This window comes from Idiotropiscis lumnitzeri, chromosome 5, assembly GCF_059441095.1.
Source record: "Idiotropiscis lumnitzeri isolate Australia: NSW breed Sydney's pygmy pipehorse chromosome 5, RoL_Ilum_1.0, whole genome shotgun sequence".
NCBI classification, from domain to species: Eukaryota; Metazoa; Chordata; class Actinopteri; order Syngnathiformes; family Syngnathidae; genus Idiotropiscis; species Idiotropiscis lumnitzeri.
This window is the reverse complement of record NC_142395.1, coordinates 12,577,201-12,589,937: the sequence shown is the minus strand read 5'-3', so window position 1 is coordinate 12,589,937 and position 12,737 is coordinate 12,577,201. Positions and strand designations below refer to the sequence as shown.

At 40.3% G+C, this 12,737-nt stretch overlaps 1 protein-coding gene across 2 annotated transcripts; it reads right to left on the bottom strand.

The window, feature by feature from the left end:
• Positions 1-3,787: 3,787 nt before the first annotated feature.
• Positions 3,788-11,543, bottom strand: LOC148336971 (secretory carrier-associated membrane protein 5-like). 2 transcript variants are annotated; one of them, XM_088296287.1, is made up of 8 exons: positions 11,367-11,543; positions 11,110-11,183; positions 10,146-10,190; positions 9,888-10,007; positions 9,140-9,296; positions 7,264-7,365; positions 5,856-5,973; positions 3,788-4,808 (listed from the first exon to the last, which is right to left on the bottom strand). In XM_088296287.1, exons 3-8 carry the CDS (start codon positions 10,150-10,152, stop codon positions 4,629-4,631), a joined length of 684 nt encoding a protein of 227 aa, XP_088152413.1. In that variant the 5' UTR covers positions 10,153-10,190; positions 11,110-11,183; positions 11,367-11,543; the 3' UTR covers positions 3,788-4,628. The 2 variants fall into 2 exon arrangements, with proteins under 2 accessions (XP_088152413.1, XP_088152412.1); XM_088296286.1 differs by lacking the exon at positions 11,110-11,183.
• Positions 11,544-12,737: the final 1,194 nt, after the last annotated feature.

Sequence of the window (12,737 nt, the reverse complement as noted above, 5' to 3'; positions counted from 1 at the left end):
GTGTAAACCATACAACCAGTTTCTAGTCAATCCCATGGAACAACCTCCAGTCCTCGAAGGCCGCTACCATGCATGTTTTTGATGTTTCCATCCTCCAATACACCTCAGTCAAATCATCAGGATCGTTATCAGGCTCCTACAGGAGCTCGTTGATGAGCGGATCATTTGAATCAGGTGCAAACATGCAGGATATCGGGCCCTCAAGGACCGGACTTTGACAAACCACATTCACACTTAGGGATAATTTCAAGTCCATAATGTACCTGCAATGCATTTTGGAAATGAATTAAATTAAATTTGAACCTCCATCTCCTGATTGTGAGGCAAACATTATCCCCTATTTACCATGCTTTCTGCTTTTATTTTGTCAAGATCATAAGGATCCATGTAAACCCTAAATGTTATAGCCCCAACTTGGCAGTTTTGGCATGCACCTGACAGCCTGCTAATGCATCATCATGGCAACTGACACCAATGTTGGACGGGTCACACAATGGACATTTTTTTACAGCTAAACTTTCCCTGTGACTCAGTGACAAGCAGTGCGGGATGCAGTCTGGCTGTCGCCATGGACAGGGACACAAGTGACTTTAAAATGTAGCCGTATACACAAGGACACAGCGCCAGTCTTCCTCATACCAGTCACGTCACCCACCGGATGCCGGCGTGCATTGCGCTGAGCTGCGCTCACATGCGACTCTTGCAAGAGCTTCAATGCGTGCCTGTGTGAGGCGCACGCCCGGCAGACGTTGTCCAGACGGCAACGTGCGTGTTTGTCCAACCGCATGAAAGAGCACTCTATCCACATCCCCCCTGGGACGTAGAACATAAAAGCTCCTCTGTGCTCTGCCAGCTAAGGTCATACATGACCATTTTAGTAGGGGAAAATACCCTAAACCATCACCACCACTCCTTACCTTGCCCCCTTTAAGGCTTGCCCGCCCGCCCCCTTAAATCCGCTTTTGACAAATCATGAAGAAAAGAACTCTCTTTGACAGCCTCTGTGCAATTGAAATGAAAAAACATAATTACCTCAATGTTGACTCCCATTAACTTTATGAGTTCTCCATTAAGGCAACAACTTCTGTGGGGGGTGGGGGGGTTGTACTGAAAGCAAAAAAAGTACAGCAAAATGACTGTGGCAAGGCGACTTCGTAGCATCCCTTAAGGGCAATCACATATAAGTGCCTTCCAAAAATCATCGTGTTTTTTGCAATTAAGAGCAAAAACAGTTTGGATGTTGCTTCTGCTCTGTCAATGTGACACAGGGAAAAATAAAAAGATGCATGCCAGTGATTATAAACAACGATGTATTTATGTTCTGAAGTCGATTTTTAGGGTACCCGCCGTGCTGTGAAAAATCCAACACTTAAAAATCTTGAAATGTTTCATTGAATTCAAAGATATGATTATGGGCCAGTCTGAACTCAATTTTCGCTGCCGTCTACCATCCATTCGTCTAACACATTTGAGTATATGATTGCACTCTAAAAGTCCAAAATATACTCTATGTTCCCTACAGCCATTCATCAATAAGAAACTATCACTTCGTGGCTCACTGTAAGCTGTTTGTCACAAACCGTGTTTGTCTCTTCCAAATGGTTCTATGTGGACATTACAATCCTCTCTGGCTAAATTCTTCCATGAAAAAAAAATTACCACACAACAGTGTTGTGAAGTAAGAAAGGCCTGATTAGCATATTGAAGCCACTGCAAGAAGACACACTACATAGCATTAGAAACACACACACGCTAACGATAGCTTACCAAGTTGCTGTGAGTTCGCTGTGAGCACTGCAGTTCCATATGCTAATCGCCATTTTGCTGTAGAGGCCCATTTTCTCAATTCCCTGAGTCTGCTCTTGCCTAAAACTCGTCTTCTTTTCTAGGAGGTAAAGCCAGGAGACCGTTGTGCTCCTCCATTTTTGAATGCCTTTGGCTCATTCAGACCGGTGCGTTCAATGTCACAAGTTTTTTTTGCTTTCCTTTCTAATGAGTCTATCTTAACACTTTTTCAATTCCTGTCAACCACCTGCCAGCGTGTTAGTATTGTATCTAATCTGATGAGGCTTTTGAATTAATAGCACACGACGAGGAAACAGTGCTAGTGCATATTCCTCATGCACCTGTCGGAGTGCTTTCTTTCATGAATTTGTTTTCTTGGCAGCAGAAAAAACTGATAACTAGTTTGATACAAATACAAGTTGTTAGCATCCTGTTTTGATTTGATGTTAGCATACCAAATTTTAGCAAGTTAGCATTTTATGAATTCTCACTTGAAATATTTTCTGCCTGCAGGGCAGAATGTAAATGTATATCCTTCTAAATATCGCTTTCTGTACTCAGGTTGCTCATTTGCTATATGGTGTCATTTGTCAATCGAAAAACAAATGGCAACTAGGCTAGCATTCTATAATATCATACAAAGACTGGGAAGTATTAAGTTAGGGTTTTTTTCGGGCATAGCTAAAACGGACACTTGAAGTGAACTTGAGTGTTTTTGTTCACATCAGTGTTTATCAGGTGAGTTTATCTTTATACTGGACACAAGCCTGTTAGCTCTCCAACAGCTAGCTGGCAGGCAGCTTTTCAAAAGCATATCAGCTTAAAGCGTCCAACACTCTCATCGTAGTTTATGCGGCTGAAAAATGTAGACACACATTCGGTTGACACAGTGTTTGAGAGCGGAGACTAAGGCTTGGTTTTTCCTGATTGGAAAGCCTTACCTTACAAAAACCTCATAATAATTTTTTCAATCATCTGAGTAGTTGATGACATTCGTCTCTGTAATGTGTCAAATTTGGAAGTCACTTTACATGAGATGAGAATTTAGTTAGAACAGGAATGCAACTGTGGAAATCGCCCCCTTAATGACAACCATGAAAGAAACGCGCCAACGCATCCGTGATTTCTATTAATCAGTGACTATTTTCTCCCATTGACAAGGTGTCCTGTTTACCTGAAGCTGTCACCAATTTTTCTCTGGAGGTTTCTGTGTGCGTCTGCATGTGTGTGTCAATTAAAGCGCTTCTTGGCTCCTGTGGGAATACCCGCTGCAGTAAAATGTCATCGTCGTGTTGTTTAATTATTTCACTACACTGGGAGGGGAGAGTCCCACATAATCACTGCAAGTTACAATATATTTTTTAGCCTTTGATTTCTGTCTGGGTAAAGTGGTGGGAGTAGTAGTCATATGACAAGTGCATGAGTGGACACTTCATTTTGTTCGCACGCACAGTCCAATGTAATTAGGATTAAAATGAATAATAAAAAAAAAAAACATCCGAAAGATAATCAGAGAGGGAGACAAACATCACATTACAATTACCATACTACTATATATATATATATATATATATATATATATAAATATATATATATATACACACACGTGTACGTACAGTATGGGGTTTTTTTCATACTAAATCCCTTAGCGCCTCCGTGCGGCCAAAAAGACTCAAAGCAAGCGGCAGGTCACTGCTTTGCTGTCTGCAGGTGACTCTATAAAACATCCCAAGTTATATTTAGAGACAGTTTTTAAAAAACAACTCAGGTCTCGTAATGAAGTACGGTACTTGAAATGCTTACTTTACGTATTTAGGATTAAAGTGACTGTTGAAAACGAGACCTGCAGGAATGAAGATTTTCTTCCCACTGTTCACAGCTACTCAAAAGGGCCACAAACGAACAAAATCCCTGGAAATTAATAATAATAATTTTAAAAAAAAACATAAGAATCAGGAGGACTCAAGAATTTAAAAAAATAATAATAAAATTGCAAGGGCTATTATGGCGATATTACAACTTTATTCTCTTAAAACATTTGCACGTTTCTGTGTAAAATTGTGATTTTCCACTCATACGACTATTACAAACACTTTTATTAGCTAATTACAACCTCATATTTGCAATACACTGATATTGGGACTTTATGCTCATAATTTTGTGACATTAATGAACTTATTTTTTCCAGTGGAGACCTAACATTCTTTTTGGGGGCATTACAACACTGTTTGATTTCACAGTGTTTAAAAAATTTTCAAACTGCATAGAAATCATTTGAAAATACCCTGAGGGAATAATAAAGGGAAAAAAATCACACAACCATTTTCCCTTTAAAAAAAATAGTGCAAAATACAACTAAAAGGTTCACTTTTCTTTGGTTGATTCAAATGAGTCCACAGTCAGTCCTACACACAACACAAAAGTAAATACTCAAAACAATACATTAAAACTTTCCGAGTACAGTATTTGCGATTTCAGTGAAGCCCCACATATCACATGGGATCAGGACCGAGCCCTGTCCTGGAGAGCAAACCCATACCCAAACACAGCAAAATGAAAACAATTTTAGACAACTTGGAGCTCCTCAACTCACTTCAACAATTCCTTAGCACCAATGCTCCTTTTCCTTTTCAATGATAAATGAAGGACGGTTTCCAAAAAAATTAAATGGTGAGTGTGCAAGGGGTTCACTCTCTGTTACTTGAAAAGTTTTAAAAGAAGAAAAATGTCTTTGATGAAATGGCTTGAAAAGACGCTGAATCATTCATTTCAAATTCAAGCCAGCTGACGAATGCGGCTACCGTTGAAATTTTGGCCCCGGCAATAGCGACGTCGTCGGCATCTTACATCTGGTTGTCGTTGTATTGCGGGGCCGAGTACTGATCCTGCATGGCGCCGCTGGCTGCTCCGATGGCGGCCTGCTGGGCAGCCTGCTGGACATGGGGGTTCTTCCAAGCACCCGTGGTCCACTCCTCCTGCGCTTTGGTCATGCTGCCACCGCTCCCACGGTAGAAGTTGTGGATCTGCAATTGCAGGGAGATCGCAGGGGCTCTTACTTTTGGAAAATCGCCGCCTGCATGTACATCATGCGGTCTGATACGGGCATTACATTGCATATTGCGAGTTTTCATAGCTTGACTTTTTAAACTGCCAAAAATGTCATTCATTTGAAAATGATTTGAAACATATTTTGGGCCCGTCAGTTATGCTCATGAACACCCAAAATGTTAATTTGGCTCCGGCATAAGTCGGCTATTTAATGGTCAATCTTTATTTTAATCATTATTCAGTTAGTTTAGACATAATTAGTTATTTTTTTGTTTGTTTTGTTTTGTTTTGTTCCCGAAAATTGTTTGCCGCTTTAAAATTAAATTATTAATCAATTAAATGGTAATGAAGATCTGCCACTTCAAGCGTTTAGCCTCCGGACAAGCGTCATTGATTTGCATTTTGGACGTAGACTGATGAAGTCATCACAATTCAGCAGCATTTAGAGAAGTCTACATGTAACATGGCAGCTGGGTTGGCCGAAGAGCTGCCGCTTTCAAGCCGTATGGATCCTGTCAAAGCCAAAAGGGAAGCAAAACCGCAATCTTAACAACAGATCGCCGTTAGCTCCTGATACAAACCACATACTCAAATGCGAGCAAGGGATGAGAGCAAGGGATAGTTGCCTTTGCCAATGTGTCCGCTGCATGCGCCACATACAAGGATCTGGACAATAATCAACACTTACAATTCATCGGGATGAAAATAGTAATTCTTTTTCCTTCACCCTCAGGGTGCAATTGCTCCGCCTTTTCAACAAACGTTCTCTACATTGGTCCGGCAATGATGGTTGAACAGTGGCTCATTTGCACAAGACAGAACATCCAAAACCAATTTATATCAACCAAGGTAAGTGATCCTCAACATATTTTGTTAAAACTTCACATGGATAAAATTCCTCGCATGTCTCCTTTAAAAGTTGATGTTGAACTCATAATGGATGAAGCGGCACTGCGAGCTACGCTGTAACACAATATCACAATGAATCGAATAAGATTGCTTGAAAAACTGTTGCGTGTTACCTTAGTGAGGGCGAAGAAGGACAGCGAGGCGACGGCGGTGAACATGACGGTAGGCACCAACATAATCAGAGCTATCAATATATTGTAACTGAAGAAGGAGATAGTTGCCAACCAGCCGCTGAAAGGGAGGGCAAAAAAAAACAAAAAAGGTTTCAGGCATAAAAATGACTCACGGTATGATATAAGACAATATTATCACCACCAGCAGCCACTTGGCCATCTGGACGTTAAATGCCGATCATTTAGCGCCCTTAAAAGTAGCAGCGGGTGGAAAACTTTGCAGCATTCCGCACATGCAGGTGTGCATCCAAACCGCTCGTGGTGACATTTCTCTAGTTTATGAAGGCTGTCGTCGTCACGAGATTCATTTGTGGGCGTCGGGCCGAGTCGGGCGCTCGTTAACGGCCTCTAAAAATCTAATAACAGAGCCGTCATAAAACGTCCACGAGGCTAATTCCTAATGGCCCATCACTGTCATGTTAATGGCGACGACAGACATTGTGGCAAAAGCGTGTTTCGAAGGCCAAACCAGATTATATGGACCGCTTTACACATTTTTAGATGACTTTTCTGTACACTGATGCATGAGGCCACAATGAAGTTTAGATTTGTCTTGAATGGATTAGTATTTGTCTTTGTTTTTTATTTTGAAATTATCACGGTACAATATGAGACTGACGCTGATCTGCTGTTACTTCTGGTATCAACTGTGTATGTGTCCATGTGTTTTAATTTGTGTTCTAATTTCCTTCTAATTTATATTACATCATATGGAAAGCGCTTCATTCCAGCTCCAGCTGTTGTGAAATGTGGTGTATAAATAAAGTTGTATTGTATTGTGTTGAATTGTGTTGTATTCATATTATTGCTTTGTTTGTTTGTTTGTTTGTTTTGCTCCCCAAAATTTGTTTGATTCATTAGATTAATATCAATCAATATTTTTCTTGCATTTAAGTTATCTTTATCACATTTTTTCCCCACTTTTTGTTCCCCTCCATCCTGCGCTCTACTCCCAAATTTATTTTCAATTAATTTTCAATTTTCTTTTTTTTTATTTCCTTACAATGTATTTTTATTTTGTTTGAATTATTTCAAACGCATTTTAACACAGATTCTGTGTTACATTTGAAGTAGTTGTTGTTGTAGAAGCAGTAGTTGTTTATGTAGAGGTTTACACATGGCAATTATGGTTTTTATTTTTAAAGACTGAACAATCAAATTAATTACAAAAAAAATATGATATGGTTAAAATCAAATTTAAAAAAACATTATTTTATGAACTGTAATAAAATTCATTGTCATTCTGTAATTATATAACAATATTATTTTTTTCATTCACTGATTCTTTTCTTTAATGTTGTAAGCTATTTTTGATTTGAAATGGGTCTCCTTTTTCACTGCCTCTTACCACACTCCCCATCCCGGGATGCCGATGCTTTGAATGATGCTGATGCCCACTTGAGCCATGAAGACGAAGAAAAACAGCATGTAGTTGAACGAGCTGTCACTCCTGAGGGGGAAATATGATCGACAGTTTTTCTTATAATTATGTACATTTTCCGCTGGTGTTCATTTCTATCTGACTAGAAAGTGTGAGACGTGTCTGAACTAAAATTTGTGCAGTAATGTCCCCTGCTGGACTACATTGTGCATAACACCCCACTGCAGATATACTTTCAGGCCAGTATGGAAAGAAAGCCTTATGAGTGTTTCTTGAATATCCTTCATATCCAATTCAAGGTCCATATGCTATTTGACCTGAACTCAAGACAATTCAGTGCACTAGTAGAACAAGTGGTGCCTACTAGTGGAACGTCAAAGTCTTTTTAGTCACATTCTTCTACAGCTGTATAACATTTCTCACTGTCGGACAAGGCCTACAAATAGGAGAACGATTCGTGAATTAATAAAACGTGGAATTTGGATCTACTACGATTACTGTAGTGAGAGACACATGCCTACTAATAAGGCGTCTATGTGTTATTAATGCGTTACAAATGTTTACTAGTAAGTTTTAAGGCTTGAAGTACAATACAAATTTGTTCATACAACGCATTTCACAACAGCTGAACTTTGCATACAGTATAACATAAAAGAGCAATAATTCAACAACAAAGGCATGAAAAATGAAAGCAGTAAATTAAAACACATATTCATGATACTAACACATAGAGAGTAGACACCAGAAAACAGCAGAACAGCCTCATGTTGGATGGAAAGTGAAATAATAAAATTGTGTCTTCAAACGAGTTTTGAAAGTGGACAGGGATGATTCTTGCCTAATATTAGGTGAGGGGGTGAGTAGCAACATTTTGGACCAGTTGGAGGCGCTTGAGAGAGGACTGGCTGACTCCATAATAAAGTGCATTACAATAATCTACAAAATCATCAATAATGTAATGAAGACATGGATTACTGTTTCTAAATGCTGCCGAGAAAGAAACGGCTTTACCTTGGTCGGATGTCTAAGTTGAAAAAAGCTGAATCTAAGGGCAGCCTGCCCAATTTAAAATCACTGTCCAATTTAAAACCAAGTTCAAGAATGTTGTCTTTAGATAGGATGCCAGGGTGCCAAGGTCAACAGGGTTAAAATTTTGAAGGGCCATTGCGACCAGAACATCATAACTTCTATTTTGTTTTCATTGAAATGTAAGAAATTAAGTGACATCCAAATTTTGATTTCCTCTGGACAGGACAGAAATGGTCTCAAGGCAAAAGGCTTTTTTGCTCAGTGGGACACAGATCTGCCTGTCATCTGCATAGCAGTGGAAGTAAATTCCATGTTTTCGTAGGAAATGCAAATGCAAATGCAACAAAAACCGTGAGGGCCCCAAAACAGAACCCTGTGGAACACCATATGACAAAGGGGCAGAGCGGGACTCAGCGCAAACTAGGCCAACACAAAAAGGTTCTGTCATCCAAATAAGATCCAAACCCCAATCGAGGGTTACCATTATGTCCACCTGGTGCTTTAAGCGATCCAGAGGAATACTGTGGGACTAGTCGTGGCAAAACATTACGCGTAAGAAGAAATAGTTCTACTAGTACACTGATTTAGTTACTAAGTTACTAGTGCAGTGAAGAGCAAACAAGGAAAAGAACCTAAAGCTGGTTATCAAAGATATTGAATAAATGCACAAAAAGCTTTCTGAAGCCCACAACATTAATTAATCCTGTTTTATTCACTGATTGTAATTTCTATAAATGATGTTAATATGTAGGTATTCATTTTACAAAATGTTTATTATTGAGTGGTTGTAATTTGCAGTGCTGTGCACGCCTACCGGAAAGCCTTGTAAATGGGTCGGAACCAGCATACGTATGAGCAGGGTGTGAACATGAGCAGCCATATGATTGACAGGCCAAAGTTGGTCACGCCCCCTCCTCCAAACATCCACGCGAAGCAGCCCACGAGATTGACTGCCAGAGTGGCACCGTTTACTAAGAAAAGAGAGAAATGGAAATAAAGGATGTCAGGTACAGGAGTTTTTGCGCAACAGGAGTCTTGTTCAGGTCAAACTGCAACTACAATTTGGAATTCAACCAACATTTTCAAGGAAGACTGAATCCATAAAGTCATTTCAGTTTTTTGTATATAGTGTGCAATCTTTGGAGGTTAATTGTGTAATCTTGTATTAACACTTGCATCACCGTTACACTGAAAGACTAACAATGCCCAAGGCTTTTTCAATATAACTTTGGTTGTCCAATTGCTGCAAGGTAAAGCTTAATAGGCAATCAGTCACATTTTGCACTGCTGGTTCATGGTGTCATAAAATGATGAAACCAAAGCAAAACAAAAAAAAAAAGTTACATAATTCTATACTTAAATGCCCCCCCCTCCAACCTCCCCTGTTCAAACCAAGACCATCTGGCTCGTTAGCAAATAAACTGGAGCAAAAAAAAAAAAAAAAGCTCTGTTGACAGGCTATTATTACACGGGGACAATTGTAATGCATCCCCCCCTTATCACGAGTGGATAAGAGAACAAATCGGGCTGATGACATTTCTTGAATTAAAACATTTGCTCACACATCCACAGGTGGTACATTTTCTTGCACAAGCTGCGGTGTTGCTCAGGGATCTCGTCAAAGTCCTGGTAGAAGCACGGCTTGAGCGGAATGAAGCCGGGCAGCGGTGGGAAGTTGGAATCTGCAAAATAGATGTTGGAGAAGGAGCAGCCACATGGAATGACAAGAGGAACATCACCCTCTTAAGACAACGGCCTTCGGCATTATTTGGGGAGGTGACGTGAAGCAAGTGTTGTAGTATGGCCGCACGCATACTGACCAGCCATTGTGATATCAGATCCACTTCCAATCCAGCCTCTTTATCCTGTTATAAGGGAGAGATACGATTTAACACGATTGAGTAGGATACAATTCAATATGTGATACGCATGATCCAGTACGATACTGTGCATTAGAATACGCGAGATACATTTATATGCTAATTAGGCCATTGGGGGGGGGACAATGATGTCATGGTATAACAAATCAGCAATCAATTAAAAGTGATGTCATCCCATATGCATCACATGCAATATGACGTGATAAGACATAATAAGGTATAATAAGATACAGTACGGTGCAGTGACGTACCATACGATAAGGTTAGGTACAAAACATATTTAGATATGAATATATGGCATGTTATGGTACGATGCACTTGGTACAATATGGTGCAATACGATACAGTATAATACAATATAATGTGATACGATACCGTATGATGCAAAACTAAATGGGTCACTGGCAAGAATGCCACTTGCTAAAAATACTGTACCTAATCAATCACATCGTGCTGGGGTCATATTGGAATCACCCGTTTTGTGTATACAGTTATAACTGCCCAGGGGGCCTTTTTCCCATCAAGTCTTGAGGATTGCATCATGTGAGATGCAGCCGTATAGTCCATCCATCCATCCATTTTCGGAGCCGCTTCTCCTCATAAGTGTCGCAAGCGTGTTGGAGCCCATCCCAGCCATCGAGCAGTAGGCAGGGTGCACGCTGGACGGGCTGCTAGCCAATCATAGGGCACACATGGACGGACAACCAATCACACTCACAATGACACCTAGGGACAATTTGGTGTGTTCAATTAAGCTACCATGCATGTTTTTGGAATATGAGCGGAAACCGGAGTACCCAGAGAAAACCCAAGCAGGCACAGGGAGAACATGCAAACTCCACAACAGGAGGGCGGGGCCGGAATCGAACCCTGCACCTATGAATTCTGAGGCGGATGTGCTAACCAGTCGTGCCGCTGCAGCCGTGCAGTCTTCTACTGATTTCCCACAGTTTGGTTGAGGTGTCCGACAACGGGTGGCTGAAGAAACAGATGCCATTAAAATGGAGTGAAGGGGGCGGGGTGGTTGTTGATGCTCTCTGTCGCATGCTGAAATATCCCCGCTAATAACTACCAAGCATCCATACTTTACGCTTCAAGGAAACAGTCCTCAAAAAGAGGCCACTGCAAAGACGATTTAGGACAGAGACATAATCTTCTTACCTTCTCCTCCAGAAAGCAGTTTGGCCGTCTGGCCTCAAAGACGTCAGACGTACAACGGAAGGTTTCACAGGCTTTCGGATGTATGTAAATAATAACAAAGATTGCAATAGCGTATCTAAAAAAGGCAAAAGGTTGAGTCGACTATGGTGCGTACGCGGGGCCGTGCGGCCTGGTTAAATCCTAAATGCTCCACGCCTCTGAGCAGTCAATCAAGCTTTCTCTCCAAACAAGGGTGGGATTACAGAATTCTAATCCTTGATGGTCCCGCCTCTCTGTCCATGGTTCTGAATTTAGAGGTAAACTGCAAAGAGTTGCATTAATACAGATGACAAAAACACAACAAAAAAGTCAACTCTGAACAAGATTAAATACCTCAAATCAGGGCAGGATGTGCTTGTTCTTTGCTTGAAGACATTTCCTCTTACCGGGTTGTTTTTTTGCAGAGCATTTATCTTTCTTGAAACATTTTTAATTGGAAATCTTAGCAAAGTGTTGAGGCAAACTGTTACTTGTTATGCTTCTAAATTAGATAAAATTTGCGTTCGGACCTTTTTTTTTTGCTTTTGTGCTTTTGAGGAGATGAAAACCCTTGTGGGATATTTTTGTCCAACAAAACACATCAAGTTACCTTATCGCTTGAATTCTTGGTGAGTGCAATGTTGCTGTCACACGATCACGTGATTCCTCACTCGCGCGAAATTGTAAGGACTGCATTTGTCCAGGTGAGGTCGCTGTTTCACTGTAAATGAGCAGCACTTGAGCATTTTTCAGTGTAATTCAAAAGTGCACGTGCACGTAGTAATGCGAGTCAATACATACCGTAAATGTTGCCTTTACACAGATGATATGCTGAATATTGATTGGTTATTGACGTCCTACTTTCTTATTCAAGTTGCAACTTGAAAACAATTTATAGAAAACCAAAATAATTGTTTTTCAGGAAATACTTTCCATGATCCGCATATCGCTTACACAGCAGGATCTTTTTTTGTTTTTTCACAAGTACCAGTCAGAAGAAGGAGGCATGAGATATTGGCTATGGGACTGGGAGGTAGACGGAAAACCTTTCTAATAAAGACAAAGATTTAAGACAACCGTACACACACATTTGAAGTCTTACAGATGCAAGTGGTGAAATGTATTGTGGTTAAATGAACCAAAAGTTGAACTTGTTGGCTATGATTTCAAAGCAGAGATAGAGAGAGAGGGGGGGGGGAGAATTGTTTGTATTCTCTATCTACATGTGTAATATATTGACAACATTAAGTCATTGGGCTTCACCTCATTAAAGTATTCATAGTCATACGCATCAGAAATTCTCACAGCATGATTACTAAGCATTGCGTTGGCATGTATAATTTAGGATAGGAC